Raw genomic sequence first — 20422 nt, 5'->3', positions numbered from 1 at the left:
ACCAGACACTGATGGCTTCCCACCTAGATCTGACCTCCCCACCTGCCCTGAGGAAAGGAGGACTGTATAATTGGGACACATGAAAACCCACACTTCCCAGACTCCTTTGCAGCAGGCGTGGTCACAACTGGTGAGTCCCAGCAGGTGGGACTCAGGCACAGCCTGATCAAGGGGCTGCCACAGGGCCAGAGTCTGCAGCAGCTGGTGTGGTTTCCCAGAACTCCTCTCCCAGGAAGCTCTGTGTGACCACAGGGACCGGCATGTAGGTCCACTGGGGTAGGGGGAGGTCCTGAGGGCCAACTAGAGGACACGGCTCCTTAGGAGCCTGGTGCCTGCCCTGGCGAGGCGGGTGGAGAGGAGCGGAATTGCTGGGCCCCTTTGGTGGAACCTGACCACGTCTGCCCTCCTTCTCCTCACTCTTCCCCGTGGGGATGCCCCCCTTTGCCGCCTTTAAGGATAAATCAAGGAGCACACACAGGAAGGGCTGCCTGGTGGCTGGCCTGGCCAGGCCCTCAGGCTGCACGTGGCCCTGAGCACTCAGAGGAGGAGGACGAATTACAGCCCCGCCCAGTACACAGCTGTCTGTGGATATGGTGGCCTCCTGGCCATCGAGCAGGTATGCCTGACAGGGTCTCTGTGGTGAGGGCATGATGGGCTTTTCCAGAGGAAGCAAGCCAGGGGCTCAGACACAACATATGCCCCCAGGAGCCCAGACAAGGCCAGGGCACTGCTGGGTGACCCACCAGCAGCCAGCTCAGCAGTCCCGGGCAGTGTTTGCCCCAGAAGGTCTTTGTTTGGATGGGTGGGTGGGTGGGGGCAGCCAGAGATTTAAGGGGGTGAAGCTTGGGGGATGAGCAGTCTGGCCACCTCCCTGGGTGGAGAGGCACAGCTTCTTTTTTTTTTTTTTTTTTTTTTGAGGCACAGCTTCTAACCAGACTGGAGTGCTGTGGGAGGGAAGAGGGGAACTCAGCCGATTGTGTGGGTTGGGGTAAGCCTGAGACCTGAAGGGCAGAGGGGCGGAGACCTGGCAGGGCTAGCCCTGGGGGCCCTGGAGGATGCGGTCAGGTTGGAGCCGCATACCTGGCCGTGAGGTGGGGAGGCTGGGCTGCAGCCCTGACCCCTTTGCTTTGGACCAGTGGCCAATCTGTTTCAGGGAGCCTCTCAGCAGAGCTGGGACCTTGGCTTATAGAGGCAGCTCTCCAGTTCCCACCTGTGTCTTCTCATGGGCTTCTTTCCTGAGTCTGAGGTCTTAGGGCCCCCATCCCAGGGTGATCTCATTTAACTGAACTGTATCTGCAAAGACCCTATTTCCAAATAAGGCTGCATTCACAGCCAGGGCAGGGGGCTGGGGTGGGGGGCAGCAGTTAGGATAGACACTCTGGGGACACAATTCAACCCACAACTGAAGTCACAGATGGCCCGCATCAGCAGATGTTCTTCTGTTGTAGCTAACGTACTGCACCCAGCCCTGTCTCCCATCCCAAGACTCCCACCCACCTGGTGCTCCCCATGTCTGCTGGCACCCAGGAGCTGGTCCTGTGCTCCCAGGGCATGTAGGGCCTTCCTAGCAGCCCAGGCTGTGCTTCCTTCTCCACTTGGTTGAAACCTGCCTGGTGATGGGCCTGGAGCAAAGGAGGCAGTGGAGGCCCACCCGAAAGGAACAAGCGTCAGCACCCGCCTCAGGTGTGTGACTGTTGCTTGCTCTCCAGATGAGGGAGCTGAGTTTCCGCAAAGGAAGGGTAGTGGTCTGCTGCAGCATGGGGCATCCGGATGAATTAAGCATTGGGTTCAAGATCCCAGGTGCATCCTTCAGGCATCCCTATCCCAGGCTTTGAGGCCCTCTCCTCCCCTGTGAGGACCCTACTTTCAATGCACCGGGTTTCCCAGGTGGCTCAGTGGTAAAGAACCTGCCTGCCAATGCAGGATATGTGGGAGATGCAGATTCAGTTCCTGGGTCAGGAAGATCCCCTACAACCCACTCCAGTATTCTTGCCTGGAGAATCCCATGGACAGAGGAGCCTGGTGGGCTACAGTCCATGGGGTTGCAAAGAGTCAGACACGACTGAGCGACTTAACAACAATCAACTTTCCACGCTATCCAACAATCGACTTCCCATGCAACCCACAGTCTCCGTTTCCAGGGCTGCCAGGCGCATCACTCGCCTGCCTCCTCATGCGTCTGCTTCCCTCAGCATCTCGTCAGAACACCAGGTACCAGATTGAGCCCCACCCTGCTGCAGTGTGACCTTAACTAGTACATCCGCAAAGACCGTGTTTCCAAATGTCACACTCTGAGGTTCTGGCGGACCTTTTTGGAGGACACCATTGATCCGGGGGAGACAGCTGTCAAAGCTAAACTTAAACATCCTTTTCAGGGTTGCTACCTTCATAACAAGACCCTGAATTTTCATTCAAAGAGGGCAAACTGAAATGTGAATTGATCTCCGTGAAACTTTTAGGAAAGGGGGCGAGGGATGGATGGAGGGAGGGAAAAGTGCCTTCTCTCCTCTCCCTCTCCTCCCTCTCCCCCCACTCCAAGGTCACACACAAGGGCCACACCCCAGGGAAAGCAGAGCAACAAGACAGAAGGGGCTGGGGCCAGCCTTGTGCTGGCTAAGACCCTGCTGCAGGGGCCAGCCTGAGTCTGCACCTCATGGGGAATTTATTCAATGCTGTAATTTAGGCAGAATTTCAGACAGGATGAGACTGTGTGGCTATGATCCCAGAAGCCCTGGGAAAGCTCCCTGCAATGCACGCCCTAGTGCCCGAATCCTATGGATGTACCCTACACAGCAAAAGGGACTTTGCAGATGCGTCTTAAAATGAGGAGTTGGTCTTGGAGTAGCCAGGTGGGCCCAGCGTCATCACAGGGTCTCCATGAGAGGGAGGCAGGAAAGTTAGTGTGAGGGAGACTGAAGAGGCTATGCTGCTGGCTCTGAAGGTGGAGAAGGAGCCGTGAGCCAAAGGGCGCAGGTCCCTCTAGAAAGATGGAAAAGGCAAGTTAGAGATTCTCTCTGGATCCCCAAGAAGGAACCAGAGCCGCCCACCCATTTTCAAACATCTGACCTCCAGGCTGTGAAAGGATAAATCTGCGTTACTGCAAGCCCCTCGATTGGTAGAAATGTGTTACAGCAGCCACGGGATCAGTGTCCCAGCCTCAAGGGCCACACAGGGCTGGTAGAAGGGGATTTGAGAGGTGGAGTCAGAAGTGTTTCAGACAAGACCCCGTATCCTTGCCCACCTTCTTCCTGCCCGTCCGATGGAGCCTGGTGCTGCCTGGAAATGACCCTCGGACTTATTTACATAGGTGTCAGTAGATGGCAGGGAGAGCAGGTACCGGCCGGGCTCACAAGACCAGTGCTGTCACCAACAAGACCTGAAGGAAGCAGGAAGGAGCGTGAGGCTTGGCCAGTGACCAGAGCTGCTCCTCAGAATCAGGCAGGAGGGGTCAGCAAAGAGACCTGCAGTCTCTGATCCTCAGCCCAATCCCGGGGGAAGCCCAAGGGCCTGGAGCCCACTGCCTGGAGCATCCAAACAAGCCCTGCCCCCACTTCCCGGGCAGAAAACAGAGAGAAAACAGAGAGGGTTAAAAAAAAAACAAAAACAGAGAGGGTTAGATGGATAGGACCTCTGGCCACAGGGGAACGAAGCTCCTCTGGGAAAAAGAAACCACACTTCAACAGCATCACCATGAAAATATTTATTTGTGATAATCATAAGTCAATAAGACCAGAACAGACAGACACAGCCTCGACAGCGCTGCAAGGGGTTTATGTTTAAAACACATCCACAGGCGCACAGTAGGTGGGGCTGGCAAGTAGAGCACAGGGCTAGTGAAGCCGTCGCCGGAACCGCAGGGAGCCCTTCTGGTCCCAAGGTTGTATCATTTCCCCCAGATTCTGGAAGGACAGGGTCGGCACCAACTGGCCTGAGTCAGAGCCTCAGTCCTCCTGCGGGTCCAGGTTTGTAACCGTTACGGGAAATCCCAAGTGAAATTCTACAAGTATGCAGCTCCGAAGCCAAAAACATTCAACACGCCACCCACACACGCCTTATCCTTCAGGGGCTGCGTGAAGTAAGAATTCACTTCCACCTCCCCAGCCTCAACACTGACGCCTCCCATTACCAAGACATGGTCCCAGGTATTATGCAGAAACGCACAAATTGCCTCTATCCCCTCTTCACTCTTTGGGGCACACTGGGGGCACTGCTGCCAGGCTCATCCATTCCCTTCGTCTGTCCCTCCTCCATCCTGGCCGTGACCCACACTCACCTTCCTTGTGCCAGAAGCTGGGGGCTGTGTGAGAAAGCAACAGTGGTCCCGAACCCGCTGACCCAGCTCTGTATCCTTGGCTGCATGAGGACCAAGACCCCTGTCTGGGGGGCCCGAGCAAAGGGCCCGAGGGCGGTGTGCCCCCTCTGTTTGGGCGGAGGGCAGCTCTACGCAGGACTGCGCTGCCCCCGCCAGACTGAGTGGCCCATGGCATGTCCTTCCAAGCGTGTTTCCTGCTGCAGAAAATTGGGCTGCTGAGGGGCCAGGAGTGTCCTTCACTGCAACCCTGGAGCTTGGGACCCCTCCCTGAGCACAGGGCTCTGCTCGGCTCTGACAGTGGTGAGCTTTAAAAACGCCTGTTTACTCTGCCAGGAGTTAAAAAGAAAATTCTTAAAAGAACTTTCCATTCATATAAAGTTAAAATATTCTCTAAGCCAGACCTAAAATCACTTGCCAAATGACCAAACGAACACACCCTGTTGTGAGCAAAGACCTCTAGTAAAAGGCAGGAATGTAGCTTGTAAGACAACGTTTCTTGATCGGTGTCTTTGCACATTAAGAACAAGACGTCTTGCACCAAGAATGAACTGCAGGAGTCCAGGGGAAGACAGGGGCTAAGGAGAGCTCAAGGTTTTAGGAACTGGGACCCTGGGCCATGTGGCAGACTCACTCAGGGCCCCCTCCCCATGCAGCGAACAGACTACAAACCCCGGTTCTGGTTCCGATCACCAGACAGGAGAGCCCCTGAAGAAACATCCCTAGAAAGGTGGCAGCTGGGTTGCATCATGGGGTGGGGGGGCTTGTGGCAGGGTGGGGTAGGGGGAGGGGGAGTGGGATGGTCGGTGAGCTGCAGGATCTGTGCCCTCACTGCCCCCTGCTGGCAGAGACCAGAAGCAAGGTAGGCCTCAAACCAGTGTGAAGTCACTTTAGTAGTGACTCTGTGCGACCCCATGGACTGTAACCCACCAGGCTCCTCTCTCCATGGGATTCTCCAGGCAAGAACACTGGAGTGAGTTGCCAAGCCCTTCTCCAGGGGATCTTCCCAACCCAGGGATCGAACCTGTGTCTCTTACATCTCCTGCACTGGCAGGCGGGCTTTTTACCACTAGTGCCACCTGGGAAGCCCTCCGAAAACAACAGAGCTGTCTACAAAAGCAGGCTCCTGCTCAGGATGCTCATGGCTGCAGAAGCAGACACAGACTCAGGCACGGCAGCTCGGCACAAGGCTGCAAGGCCACACGTGTGCAGCACTCGATCCCTGCTTGGTGGGGGACCAGCCTGATGGCTCTCATGGGAGATCTGGAGAACACTGCAGGAGGGGGCGGACCCTTCTGGGGAGAAGACATGCTTCCTGACCAAGCAGGCCCAAGTTCAAGGCTTCCTGGCCTCGAGCCATAGACCTGGGCTCCCAGACGGAGAAGGCCCGCCTTCCTGAGGGCCAGGGGTCCCTGAGTGCCCCCTGGCACATCCACCTGCCGCCTCCCTCAGTAGACACAGGAGTCAGCTCTCCAGGAGTCAGGATGCAGACAGCTACTCGGGGTGATGAGAAGGGAAGCCCCCACCAGCTGGGCAGCGGGAGGTGGTGTGGACCCGAAATGGGTGGGCCTGGGATCTCAGAACTGAGTCTGAGGGCCACACGGCTGCCACCCAGACTCAGAAAGCCAGGACCATGTGGCAGCGGCCCTGTGGGCAGATACCACTCTGCTCCTCAACACACTCCCCTCCTTCTGGCCCAGGCAGGTGCTGAGGGGTCCTGAGCAGACCCCTCCCCACCTCAGAGGGAGACCTGAGACCAGGCGGGCAGCCAGGGCGGGTTATTCTGGCATGGAGCACAGCCCAGTTCTGTGGTCACAGGCACTGTGATTCACAGATATGGGCCCCGCTGCCTCAGGCAGGTGGTCCCGAGAGGGTGTGTGCACAGTGCGGTCCAGGGGCCTCCAGACAGAACAGTGTCCTCTCCTCTCTGGTGTGAACTGACAAGCGAACAGGAGGTCCGAGCAATGAGAAGGTCAGGAGCCCCAAGACAGGCTCAGCCACTGCGAAATTAAACACACTCTGAAGACTGGGTCTGACAAATTTAAGGATAACAGAGCATTGTTTTCCACAATCGCCGACACTTCTCACAAAAACAGCACAGGCTAGCCTGGCTACCTCTGCAGGACATGGCACTGATTCAAGGCTGGCTGAAGAAGAAGGACCATGTTTTGTAATCTGTCTCTAAGGTCTCCAGGAGAAGGTTTGAAATCTACACCCTGGGAATAAGCAAGCCATTCAGGGCCAATATAGCTCTCATCTTAAATTACTATTTTTTGTTACTCAACTATATAGAAAGTAAAAAAAATAAAAAGGTTTATTCTAACTTGGACCCAAACTGTATGAGAACCCACTGCTGCTGGGCACGGGTAAGTTCTGGATGGGAAATTCCGAAGAGACAGCCAGGACCTCTGCTGTTGTCACGACAGATGGACTAGGTCCCCAGGCAAAGGAGCCTGCGATACACAGGTTCAGCAACATCACGACAAAGAGTGCACTTTGCTTGCGTGGGGAGGTCGGAGGTGGTTCTCACAGAAGGTCAGGGTCTCTCTGTGGGTCCCGAGCACCCCAGACACTCCCAGGAGCCCCAGTTTCCTTCTCCTAGTGCCCCAGCCTTTCCTCACAGCTGTGGCTTCATGGTTCAAGGAGACAGAAGAGCTCACGGTTTTACCGGTGGAACGGTTCTGATTGTTCTGTGTATGATACTGAGAATTAAGAGCTAAACCCACAGTGGGGGCCAGGACCAAGAAGCACACTGTTTGCCAAGTGCATTTTTCTTTAACTTCACGGTGCGCACAAAACAAGCTGCTACCCCCAACACCATGTTTTCAGGGCGGGTTTTTACCATCTCGTTGAGATAATCAAGTTTCTTGCTTACAAGTGTAAGTCATCTTACACGTGCTCTCCCTAAGTTTTTTTTTTTTAAAAACAGGAAACAGAAAGAAAGAAAAAAAAAAAGATTTCCCACGGGCTGGCGGTGCGGCCATCTCTGAGCTCTAGTTGGCATTGACCGTCTTTTCCATGAAAGGCTTCGTGAAGGCCAGAGCCCTGTGGGACTATGGTGGGTCCCTGGCTGCTCTACTCAGGGGCTGTCCCCCGCCAGGTCTTCCTGCTCCTCCTAGGCCAGCAGGCCTTGCAGGGACCAGGAACCAGGACAAGGACACATGCCCTGATCCACTGACCCACTGGTCACTGCAGGGAGCTGAGAACCCTGACCCTGTACACAGAACTAATGCCCGAGTTACAACATTCAGAACATGAGCGGAGTGGGGGAGAAAGACGAGAAGGGGTGCACAGAGTCCAGGGGAGACCAGCCTGCCTTCATCCGGGGGCATCTTCAACACGGGGAAGAAGGCAGTCCTGAGGCGGTGAGCATCCTGGAGACACAGGCCCAGCCTCAGGAGGGGTCCTGCCTGTGGGGCCGGGGCTGCCCTAGGAGAGCCTGCTTCCCCAGGGATGCCCATCTGGGCCCCGACATCCTGTAGTCTCCCTGCTTTCCTCCAGGCTGTGGGCTTCCGAGAGATGCAAACCCCGCAGGCCCCAGAATTGGGAGTGGGCTCTGAGCATGGGGACACCCTGCCAGGATCCACGCCGGGGGAGGGTCCTCAAAGTTCTGGGCGGGAGCCGGGGAGGTCACCCAAGCAGCGGATGACAGGACTGGTGTCAGGGCTTGCGCCCCACCCACGGTGGGGAGGAGCGGAGCTGCGCCTTGCTTCCTGGCACCTGGCGGGCACGGGACAGAGCAGCAGGGGAGCCGGGGCAGGGGGACAAGAGAACTGGGGGTGGGGTTGCACACACTAGCGGGGGGCGGGGCAGGAGCCCACCTTCGCCTTCTGGACACACCTGTCACCAGCAGTGGGCGGCAAGTACACAGCATGTGACCGACTGGCTCGACCGTAAGGAGCCTGAAGACCCACAGGCGCCCTCAGCCACACACCAGCCTCTGTCCTGTGGGGGTGCCTAGGGACGCTGAGTTACACGGCTGGCCCCCTCCCTGAAACACGAGAGATGTGCAGATTTCCGGGGTCTTGGGAAGGTCCCCGCCAAAGTGACTGTGCAGCGTTTGTGCGTCCGAGCTTCGGGAACTCGTTCATACCAAGAACAGAAGCGGAGACCCTGAAACCCCCAGGGGCTGCCCTGCAGCAAAGCAAGAGGCAAAACATTCTGAACGGGGAACACAGAAGGAGAGCTCAGAGCAAGGATAAAGACATTTACATCACTTTTTGGACATGAACACTAACCCCGACTCGCTGCGAGAGGCGGACACTGTGGTCTCCCTGGGCCCCGCGCTCAGGAAGGGGACACGCCATGTGCCCCAAGCCAGCCCAGGGCCCAGAGACCTGAACACGGAGCTGGTTTTCCAGGAACCTTGGGGGAGGGGAGCTGGGGGTCCCAAATTACAAATCTCTGTGATCATTTTGTTATTTTTAAAAAGCACGACTGGCACATTTTCACAATTAAGACCAGTGGATGCTGGACACTCACGAAAGAAAACAAATACCAAGTTTCAGTCACACCTCTAAGGCAGACATTTTTCACAAGGTCGGAAACGGAGACACCTAACACTGGGCGTGACGGAGGCGGGTCCGCGCGGCTCTCACAGCACCGTGGCCTGGACGACGATCTCGGGGCTCTCGATGTCCTTCTTGCTCTGCACCATCCTCAACTCCAGCTGGGCAGGGCTGGGTTTCACTCCTTCCCCAGACTTGGCTGCAGGACAAGCAGAGCATTGACGACAGGGCCGGGGCGGGGGAGGGGAGTCATTCCGAATTTCTCTCTTCCTTCCCTTTGCCTTTGGGGTGAGCCCCAGCGCTCATCCCTGAGTGTCCATCTCTGCAGGGACAGACATGCTGCCCTCCCAGCGCTGACGGCCTCGGCCAGGGGGGCAGCGGGAGCCTCGGCCTGCATGACGCCGCCCCACAGCTTTGCCGCCCGCCCGCCCGCCCGCCAGGTCTACCTTTCGCACACTTGATGGTGCGCTGCAGAACCCCACACCTTTGCCGCCCGCCCGCCCGCCCGCCAGGTCTACCTTTCGCACACTTGATGGTGCGCTGCAGAACGTGGTGCATGGCTGACACGGTCTTCTCACAGGCTACCTGCAGGGGGGAGGACGCTGAGTCCCGCCACACGGGGCGCTCTGCCCCCAGCCCCATGTTGCCCGAATGGACGCAGCCCACCAACAGGGCGCCGGCTCCACGATCACACACTCCCCCAACCAGGAGAGCCGAGCAGAGGGGACTGTGTGCTGAACAGACCACAGGCAACCGTCAGGACTGCCTGGCACGTGGTAGGTGCCTAATAAGCATTTCAGGAATCCATCTGTTATAGAGAACGTACAAGGAAAGAGCTCCTGCCCCCAGGCTGGCCAGAGTCCCTGTGTGCTGGCCTTGCCAAGTTAAAGACAGGGTTCAGCAATGCCGGTAGGCAAGCGGACTCCCTCCCCGACAGCGGGGTCTGGGCTGAGCTGAACTCAGGCTCAGCAGAGGGCGGCCCCAAGAGGCCTCGGTCTAGGCCTCGGGCTTCCAGTGGACCGTGAAGCAGGTCTGAGCTCACCCTCTGCCTCCAGGGAGGAAGGAGGAAGAGAAATGGAAGGATGTTGGCTTGGAGTCACAGCACTCACCCAAGCCTTGCGGGTGATGGGAAGGGCCCTGTCCCACCCCGCATTTCGCAACACCAAGCGGGTCACCCAGCCATGCTGACCACCGAGGAGGGTGCACACAGGCCCCCAGTGAAGGAGGGCAGTGCAGAGGGAGGTCAAAAGACACAGTTGTGTCGCCTCCGCCTGACCACACAGCACGCAGCAAGGGCGCCATTCCCCAGGTTACCAACCCAGTCTTGCAACCGCTCGCCTGGCCAGCACACAGGGGCACTGCGGACATTCACACACTAAGTTGGGGGAGGGACAGACAGGGGACATTCCGTAGGAAGAGATGGGTCTCCAGCAGGTCTGACCGCAGGGACTGCGTTCTGGGATGCCCTGCCCCTGGATTTCCCTCCCGGGATGCTTTTGGACCTTGAGTTGCTGAGGCCGCAGCTCCCGTGTCCCCACGAAGCCCGAGATTTCACTGGGTTCAGGACCTCCCGTGAGTTGGCCCGGCCAACTCCAGCATCTTAACGTGCTGTCCCCTTTACACCCCACTGACCTTGAGGTTGTTGGGGTGCTTGTGTGTCCACGCCAAGAGCATGGCAGCGAAGAGGTCCCCGGTGCCCACAAAGACCGCGTCCACCTTGTGCATCTCCATGCGGATGCGCTGCGTCACCATAGAGCCGTCGGGAGCCCCTGGGGGGAAGAGTCCAGCATCTGGGGCCCCAGATCCTCGGCCGGCAGAGGCCCCGCAGTGTGGCCTGGGAACTGGCCAGCCCTCCCCTGCACAGTGTTGGGGGCTCGGCCAGCCTGGATCCCCATGCTCCCCAATGACCGCCCATCCCAAGTGAGAAAGTGAGGGACTGGGGCCCCAGAGGGCTACACAGTCAGAGCGGCCTGTGGGGGGACAGTGTGCAGCCTGAAGACGAGGGGCCAGCACATGCCAGGCTGGTGCAGCAGGAGCCGCAGGAGATCTAGAGTTGTAGGGACCACGTGAACTGGCTGAAGTGGGGGTGCGTGTGCAGGCCTGTGTGCATGAGTATCTATAAGTGTCCTTTTGCACAGACAGAAAGCCACGCATGTGGGACTGCTCTCTGGGCCAGTGAGGTGACCCCTGGCTTCTGTCGTTTTACGCTGTGGCAGCCGCATAATTAAAATACTGACATGGCAGAGTGTGAGATGAACTCCCAGTGATGTCAACACCAGGACCAGCTCCGAGGTCAGGTGGGGTGAGGGTGGGGAGACGCCTGGTTTCCCTAGCAGCTGGGCTCCAGCTGGCTGGTCCCCGTGACCCTGGAGTCTCTAAGAGGGGACGCTATCCGATACTGTGCTACCAGCTTGGCAATGGACACGGAGCACTGAGTGGTGACCCTGGGAGAGTGGTCAGCACCCCACGCTCACTGGATCCCAATTCACAGAAACCTCTCCTGATTCTGTTTCCAATCTGGTCTTGGGAGAAGAAAGGTGTTGGGAAAAGAAAGCTGGCCACTGCCGAGTCAGGCAGGATTTTCTTTCCACTGAACCCAGCCTCGGAAGCCTCAAGGGACCTGCAGCAGGAGGGAGCACAGCGCCGGGTGGGGACCTACGTGTCCTCTGGCTCCCCAGAGCCATCAGGTAGTCACTGCCCCTCGGGGACAGCAGGTCCGAACTGGTGATGACCACTGTGTCCGGGCCCATGGAGTGCAGCATATCCATCACCTGCCGGACACAGGGAGCGCATTAGCCACGCCTCCGCCACAGCCAGGGAGCTGCCCCCCACCGCCCCCTCATACCCTTCAGACTCTTAGAGTCTGGATGGGAGGGAGGCAGAGGCTGAGAATGTGTGAGCCACACCCTGGCCTCGCCCAATGCCCTCCCCGTCGCCCAGCACTGACCGCTTGGCCAGGTTATAGCGGTATCCCAGTTCCCCACCCCCACCCTGAACTTCAAGTCCAAGGGTGCAAGCCTGTTGGCCCCCACCCTGCACGCCACCTGTGCCCAAACCCTGGAGGAGTGAGCCAACCCACCAGGCCATGGCCCTCCCGTCTTCCCTCACCAGGGCTCTGGGGTGGCAGGAGCCACGCCCGGCAACCCCCAAGCAACAGTAGATTCCACCCCGTCCATCCTGGGAAGCTTCGAACTCATCTTTTATTCATTCAACAGACACACACCCCCTCCCTCCCCAGCAGCACACGCACTGGGGGGCACCGTGCGGCAAAGTGCCGCTAAGCCAGAGTGGATGGAGGGGAGCGGGCAGGGCTCGTGCCAGGTGGGAGGAGGCGACCACTACTGAGCCAGGGCCTGCGGCAGGGGAGGCCGCCAGCCAGAGGGTCGTGTCCTAATGAGGAATGGACACCCTGTCTTCCCCATACTAATGCCTCAGAGGAGCGCGGGTTAGCCCGCGGGTGGGGGCCTGGCCAAGCAGACTCTGGGAGACGAGTCCTCTGCCACACACACACACACGTGTGCACCCAGAGCACACCCATGCACATCCATCTGCATGCACCTGTCTGCATACTCGCAGACACACAACACATGCACATACCCCAAATGTACGCATACTCTCCCCATACACTACACGTACACAGCCTGAAGGCACGCACAGGATCACAGCACAAGGGGGCATGCCGTCAACACAGCACCCCTGCACCGGGTACCAGAAATGTCCTCTAGTTCCCAAGGCGGGCCAGTGAGATGGGGTCATCCTGACACCCCTGGCCACTCAGAGCAAGACCCTCAAAGCAGCGAAGGGGCTCCTCCCACCCCACTCTTCTGTCCCAGGGAGCCCTCTGCCTATTGGGGAAACACACACACACAGCCACGGGTCCAGGTGTGACCACAACTGGCCGTCACCAGCTCTGACCCAGGGCCCTGGATCCTTTGAGTGTGTTTCCTGGGCTGTGAAGTGAGCACAGCCTCTGAAGAGGCCCAGACATGAAAGGTATGAGGCCCTGGAGGCCCTGGTGCTCTGCACACTCAGCCCAGGGGTGGTAACCCCACCTAAGGCGGAATCCTGGCAAGAGGCCTATGGACCTGAGCAAGTCCCGAGGGAAGGCTGAAAAGAACTCTGATGAAATCTCACCCAGGGCTGCAGGGAGGCCCAGCCCCTCCTTCCTGTATGGACTCCAGAAACCCCAGCCAGCCAGCCCCCGAGGGACAAATCCATCCTGTGCAAAAAATCTTCACCCTCGTTGTGTGCACACACCCCCACGCACTCTCACATGTGCACACGGATGGGACACACCCTGTAGATACACACAGAGACTGGGGTGATGCCCACAAGCCCGGGAACGCGAGGACTGCCAGTCACCTCCAGAGGGTGGGGGACAGGCCGGAAGGGATTCTCCTGCAGGACAGACAGAACACAGCCAGCCCACCGCTCTGGCCTCAGGGACCCTCAGAGCAAAACTTCTGTTGTTCTAAGGCACCCTGTCTGCAGCCCTTTGGGACGGCTGCCCTGGACCCTCCTGTGGGGACAGCTGTGATGAGCAGTGCATGCATCCAGACCCAGCAGGCACTAGGCTGCCCATGACCAACAAGTGGCTGAAACAGCATTTACAACGTGTCCCTGGCTGGCTGATAGGAAGCTGGATGCTGGCCACGAGGGCACCCATCTCCCATGCCTGAGGGCACGTGGCTGTCCACCCCACCACAAGCAGGGCTATCTGTTCCATGCCAGGTTCTGGAAGGTCTCCTTACCTCTAAGGCTTCTTCCTGGGTGTGGATCTTTCTCCCAGTCAGCAACCTGGAAGACAGACAGGCACAGGTGAGCCACTGCTTTCCCAGAGCCCACTGTAAGAGTCCAGGGCTCTGGCGCACTGGTGACCCCTCATGCCCACTGGGAACTGACTTGGCATCTGCCAGCCATCATGGACCAGGAGGATACCATGTCTGGGGTTTGACTCATATTTCTGAGTCAGCTTTAAAAGGGACTCACAAGTCACAGCGGGTGGTGAAATCCCAGATTACGGTTGATGTTTGCACGTTAACAATGAGGAAGGGTGGCCAGGCATGGTCACAGCAGAGTGCCCATGAGGGCGGCTGGCGTCCACAGCCAAACAGTTGTAACCTTGGTTGGCCATGTTTGCACGAGCCACCAACCACCAGGGATAGCTGGGCGAGCTGCCATCCCTCAGGATCGGCTGGTCCAGGTCAGGGAACCCCAGTCCCCAAGAATCCAGGAGCCCCATCCCTACTTTAAGGGGCAGTCTCAGAGCCTGCGGGGCTGTGGCTGACAGTCCAACAGAGCCGGATGCTACGGGAACCCACCCACTGCAGCGCTTAGCCAGCCCCACGGCCCGGGAGCCTACTTGTCACTCCCTGGACACCTGGCTCCCCCAGTCATCAGGGGGTGGTGGGGCTGGGCATCCAAGGAAGACCACTGGACAAGGACACTGGGCAGAGGGGTCGGCACAGTCCTTTTAACCTCATGTGGAGATTTAGGACATGGGCTTCAAAGCTCCAGGGGCGGCCTGCATCAGCTGCTGTGGGCTCTCCATCCCGTAGGCCGTTGTCAGCCAGGTGTGTCCTTGGCTCCTCAGGGCACCTCTGTCCCTTCCTGACCCCAAGAGGTCAGGAACATGCTGTTCGGGAACACGGCTGGGGGACAGCATGACCTCAGGGAGTCGGGGTGAGAAGACTAACCACTGCGGCTGATGACCAGCACCTGCCCTGGCACTCAGGTGGGCCTGGCGGCTCCCCGACATGGGAGGACCTGCCCTACACACTGGGGCCGCTCCGGTTCGGTCCCTGTCACTCTCCCCAAGGGGTAGGGGCCTGACAGCCCCAGGTTGGTTCAGGGGACTTACTCAGCCTCGAACTGGTTTGGGGTGATGATGTCTGCGACGGGTACCACCTTCTCTCTGTAAACGGGGAGGAGGTCGTCGGGGACGTACTGTGGGGAGAAGAGGGAGCAGGCTGACCCGTGGGAGCAGGGGTGGGACTTAGGGGGCAGGGGGCAGGCTGACCCGTGGGAGCAGGGGTGGGACCTAGGGGGAAGGGGGCAGGCTGACCCACGGGGGCGGGGGTGGGACCTAGGGGGAAGGGGGCAGGCTGACCCACGGGGGCGGGGGTGGGACCTAGGGGGAAGGGGGCAGGCTGACCCACGGGGGTGGGGGTGGGACCTAGGGGGAAGGGGGTAGGCTGACCCATGGGGGCGGGGGCAGGACAACTTAGCGGGGCTCGTGCTGCAGGGACCCCAAGGCAGGGCTGGGAGAGCCCTTCCGTCCTGATGATCTGGGTCAGGTCCCCACCAGCAGCTCTCCACCCCCTCTCCATGAGGACACCATCCACTCTACCCCTGGTCAGGGGCCGGAGCCCAGGCCCATTGCCAGCTGGTGTGTCATTGGTGGGCTAAGAGTGACTTCTATGGTTTTAAATGGTAGTAGGGGGGGGGGACAAAGGATACCAGTACTTTGTGACTGAAGGCAAAAGAAGGGGGCAGCACAGGGTGAGATGATTAGACAGCGTTACTGACTCAATGGACACGAGTTTGAGCAAACTCAAGGAGATGGTGACGGACAGGGAAGCCTGGCGTGCTGTAGTCCATGGGGTCGCAAAGAGTCGGATACAACTTAGCGACTGAACAACATTTTGTGACACGTGAAAACGAGCAAATTTAAGCTCAAGTGCCCACACCTAAAATCTGATTAGAAAACAGCCATGTTCATCCTTTTGCAGATTATCTGCAGCTGCTTGAGCTACAACAAGGACGCATGGCCCTAAAACCCCTGCTCTCGGGCCTCCACAGAACCCCCTCTGCCAGCCCCGCTGCTCCTTCCTGACAGGGCAGCCTTCAGGTCTGCAAGCAGCATCTCGCCCAGGCAGACACCTAGAGGGCACGGGTGCCCAGCCCCGCTGACCTCCCCTGAACACGTGGGGACGCACTAACCATGGCGCCTTCTCCGTTGCGCTGGTCTCCCATCACGGGGTCGCACACTGTGGATACAAAGTGCACCTCGTCAGCAAACCTGTGGCTGTCCAGAGGGGCCCCCAGGCTTGTCTGGTGAAGTTCCACACACGCAGCTACAACAGGCAAAGTGCACTTCCCTGGAGGCCCAGTGGTTAAGAATCTGCCTGCCAGTGCAGGAGACACGGTCAATCCCTGGTCCAGGAAGATCCCATGTGCTGTGGAGCAACTAAGCCTCTGCACCACAACTACAGAGCCCGTGCTCCAGAGCCCGGGAGCCCACGCACCGCAGCTACCGAAGCCCGGGTGCCTTACAGCCCGTGCTCCACAACAACGAAAGCCCGCCGCAGTGAGAAGCCTGAGCAGCACAACCGACAGCAGCCCCCACGTGCTGCGGCGAGAGAGCCTAGGCACAATGCCGGCCTGGCACTGCCAAAGATAAATACGTGTTTAAAAAAATAAAACGGGAAAACACAGCACCCCCATCCTCATTTTCCTCCTTACCTGGCATTTTACATTTTCTGTCGGGGCCCCACCTGGGGAGTCTCTCATCCTAACCCCCCAGGGACAGGGTGGTCTCACATACACACCCAACCTGACACTGATCACAGCCTCTCTCACGCACCCCAGACCGACACCAGATTCACGGTGAAGATGCCTTTCAGGCTCTCGTCCCTGGAGGCCCAGCTGCGATAGAGCCCAAGTGCCGGGAGGGGCAGAACATGGAGTTGGGGCACCCAGAAGGAAGAGCACCCCAGCACCTACCATACACGAGCCTGGGGTTCTGCTGCTTCAGCTCCTGCACGATGTCCACCACCATGGCCAGGAAGGACTTGTCTCGTGTGTAGCCTTAGGGAGGGACAGAGACTCTTGTCACCCAACCTCGGCAGAGGAGACACAGCGCCACCACAGCTACCTGCCTGGAGAGTGGTTGGCAGAGCCCAGATCCGCCGCCAAGACAAGCGTCCCAACTGCAGGCACCCAGGGGACACCATGGGTGAGTGGGCAGCATTTTCCTTCCTCCCCTCCACTTTACAGAGTAAGCATGTTCACATCTCACCACACGTATAAATAAACGCACCTGTGGGATTACACACCACAGGCCAGCACGTCGCTCACAGGAGTGTTTTCATCCCTGACCTCTTCCCAACACTGTACCTGTCCCCAGCCATGGGCACGGGGACCCCGGTGTGGAGATGCGGCACAGCCAGGACCCCCAAGGTCACTACCCGGACGTGGCAGTCACGAGGGCCCCACTGAGCTCCTCCTGGAGGCGCGACCGTCCCTCCTCGCGGGTGGCAGGAGAGGGAGCAGCCGGGTTGGGGTGCTCTGGGTCTCCCCACCAGCCCACCTGGGCAGGAGGCAGGCCTGGTTTCCGTCCACACCCCTGGGCTCACCTGTGAGCACATAGTCATACTGATTCACGCTGTTCAGCTTCAGCCCGTCGTACAGCTCCTGGAGCTCGTCTGAGTTCAGCACTTGGCCCTTCCAGTGTGAGTAGCCTGGTGGGGGTGGGGTGGGGGGCAGAGCAGACCACGTGAGGCCCCGATGCTGCATGACGTCACCTGGGCACAGAGACTCGGCGGGTGCCCCTCAAAGCACATCCTGGGGTTGTTATCACTGAGTCGGGGACCCCCCTGCCCTTCCAGTGCAGTGAGGCCCACTCGGCAGCCCCTAACGACACCTGTGCTGCCTGCGTTGCACTGACAGATGGTTCGCAGGACTGCGTGATTTCTGCCCATCCTTCAGTGGGGCACCTGGGGGTGGCCCCACACGTCACGGTCCCCAGCTTTGCCAGACTCAGCTGTGTGCGTCCCCTATCCAGGCCAAGTGGCTTGAACAGTCACCTGGGCACCCTGGCAGGTAGGAGCTTCTCGCAGCCCCGCTCCCATCCAAGGTGAGCTGAAACCTATCCAAGTCTCAGGGCAAATCCCGACCGAGAGCCAGACATGAACTGGAAAGAGGCTGCAGCCTGGGTTCTTGGCCCAACAGGCACCCAGGTGAAGCCCCTACCCAGGCAGGCAGTGGGCCCTCACCTAGTCACCCACCAAGGACACCCCGAAGTCCACTCATGGCAAGTTTGTCCCTGGCGGCCCTAATGCCAAGAGGTACCCCATGAATGGATGGGTTTCTAAAGACATAAGGTAGAGCCTCGGAAGGCCTGATTTCTGCAACAACAGAGTTGAGTACCGACCACAAGTACAGGACCGGCTGTGGGCCTGGCGAAGGGGCTGCAGGGCTCTCCATGTGCGCATGGGGTGAGGGCCTGGCCGCCGCAGAGCAGCCTCTGAAAAAGCACACGGGGCAACGCCCAACAACCCATCAGCTATTCTCCAGGAAAGCATGGCCTCTGGTGGATCCCCATTCACGGGCCAGGAGGGGCAGGAGCAGGGAGGGTCCTGAGGCAAGGTGACCCACCCCTCAGCAGGGTGTCCCCACAGGTTCTGGTTCTGCTAAGAGCCGGCAGCCCTGGCTGGATCCCCACAAGTGTTGCTGCCACAGAATTCCATGGTCCAGGTGGGAGGAACCAGAGTCACTCCTGACCCGTGGTTTTCCGAACATCCTTCCAGACAGGGTGGGTTGTTTGTTGTGGTTCTCGTTGTGCAGATCTTGTGGGATCTCAGTTCCCAAACCAGGGACTGAACCTGGACACCTGGCGGTGAAAGCACCAAATCCTAACCAGTGGACCACCAGGGAATTCCCGACATCGTGGGGCTTGACCCCACCGCATGTGTACCGCGTTCTTGTCCGAGGACTGCTATGATCAAGAACCACAGGCCTCTGTGGTCCTCGAGGCCAGAGTCCAGGATCGAGGTGTCGCAGGGCCGGCTCCTCCTCCGTCCTCACGTGGTCATCCATGTGTGTGTCTGTGTCCTGATCTCCTCTAAGGACACCAGTCAGATGGGAGCAGGGCCACCCCAGTGACCCCACTTACCTTTAACTACCTCTTTAAAGGCCTCATCTCTAAACAGTCACATTTGAGGTTCCAGGAGTCAGGATCTTGACAGGTGAATCGAGGGGACACACTGTAGTCCGTAACACGCAAGTCAGCCCCTGCGGGGTCTCAAACACCCCCCACTCCCACCCAGGAGGCCAACTTCCTAACAAGATGAGAAGGTTCAGGCTCACAATGTTCAGAGCGCATCCCCGCCTGCCCTCCGCACCACCCCTCCAATTCCCGCCACAGCCCTATCTCTCCTCTCCTAACTCAGGAGACCCTTCTGAAAGATGGGCACTGGGGTCCTCCATCCATGCCGCTCAACTTACAATTTACAAATGAAAGAAACCGCGGAGGCTGACCCCAAGGGTCCCAGCTCCTTCCTGTGCACCTGATCCCGCCCCCCAGGGGGGGACACCACCAGGCTGGCAGTGGATTACAACCACAGTCACACTCTGAACTCTACCTGCTGGACGGCTGGCCTGCCTCACCCACCGACCTCCAGCCCCGTCCAGCTCCTCCCAGCCACTGCCCAAGGGCTGGGATAGCCCGTAACAGGAAAGCCCTGCTGAAGGAGCAACTGGAGAATGCTGGCCGCAGGCAGGGGCTGCCCTGGAGGGGAGGCTTAAAGTCTAAGCCAAATTGGCTCTTTTACTTTAAAAACAAAAAGAAAAAAGCAAAAAAGAGGGCGGTAAAACCTATAAGCTCTGGGGAGGTTCACTGGACTGACAACTTCTGGGGACGCGTCCAAATGTCATTGTGCCCAGTACACTGGGGGAAGCAATGGCAGGAAAGGCTTTTTACTGAGAGCGGTATGTTCTCCATCTGAACCCAGCATAGTTCCTCCTCCATTGATGTCTGTTACCCACTCCCGCCAAGAACCAGGCACCTTTCCGCATATCTGATGCTGGGCCACCTGCCAGAGCTTCTGGGACGTTCTGTGCTCCGAGATTCCGTCTGGGTTCATAGTAACTTCAAAGAAGGGACGTGGTGACATTTCTAAGAACTGAGAGGCTTTGTCCCCCTGATGCCATTAACTCAGTGCAGGGCGGATCCGAGGCCACAGGGCCCTTGCCTGGTGTTTCAGGGGCTTTCCAAGGGCCGAGACCTCATGAATCCGAGCCAGCAATCCCACGGGCTGCCCTTGGGTCCCCGTACACAGAGACACACTCACACGGGGTCCCCGAGGCTCGGGGTCTTAATAGAGAAAGCCAGAACCTTCTCTCCTCCTAATACCATCAGGGCCCGGTGGGGTTCCTCGGCACAAGGCCTTTCGGTGGCCTCATCTCTTTGATTATAGAAAACAGCCTTCACTCGGCCTCCATGACCTTCCGAGTTCCAGTGGGCGGATTCAAGCAGTTGTTCACATTAGGGAAGGGAGGGGATGTGAGACCAGGGAGAAACAAACAGTCAAGAGCAGCCTTGGGCAAGGTCCTGTTTCTCCATCGCCAGAGTACACACAACAATGTCTCCGAGCTGTTTTTGCAGATACCGAAAGCCACTCCAGGTGGGAAAAGTTAACGATTAACTTTGGTATGCTGCCCACAAGCATGCAGACCCCAGACCAGCTGGACCTGAAGGTTGATGATGTTGACTCTTACTTACCTCACCACCCACCCCTCAGAATAATGTCGATCTGATCGCTCCCTCTTTTACCATAAAACTTGTCACTGTCTTCCCCAAGTTGGGACACTGGGTTTTGAGGGT

General features: G+C 58.4%; 1 protein-coding gene across 2 annotated transcripts in view; it reads right to left on the bottom strand.

Annotated features, from left to right (window-relative positions):
* Nucleotides 1–3685: 3685 nt before the first annotated feature.
* PDXK (pyridoxal kinase) overlaps nt 3686–20422 on the bottom strand; it is a 30639-nt gene continuing 13902 nt past the window's right edge. The window contains exons 3-11 of one of the 2 annotated variants that reach the window (XM_070376805.1): nt 17175–17279; nt 16543–16626; nt 15760–15806; nt 14678–14763; nt 13569–13614; nt 11477–11588; nt 10450–10586; nt 9264–9402; nt 3686–9016 (exon numbers count right to left, since the gene is read on the bottom strand). In XM_070376805.1, the coding sequence (XP_070232906.1) occupies nt 8904–9016; nt 9264–9402; nt 10450–10586; nt 11477–11588; nt 13569–13614; nt 14678–14763; nt 15760–15806; nt 16543–16626; nt 17175–17279 (869 nt within the window). In that variant the 3' untranslated portion in view covers nt 3686–8903. The remainder of the gene's footprint in view (nt 9017–9263; nt 9403–10449; nt 10587–11476; nt 11589–13568; nt 13615–14677; nt 14764–15759; nt 15807–16542; nt 16627–17174; nt 17280–20422) is intronic. The other variant, XM_070376814.1, reaches the window with a different exon arrangement.

Source organism: Bos mutus, chromosome 1 (genome assembly GCF_027580195.1).
Source record: "Bos mutus isolate GX-2022 chromosome 1, NWIPB_WYAK_1.1, whole genome shotgun sequence".
NCBI lineage: Eukaryota > Metazoa > Chordata > Mammalia > Artiodactyla > Bovidae > Bos > Bos mutus.
This window is presented reverse-complemented; position numbering and strand designations above follow the sequence as displayed.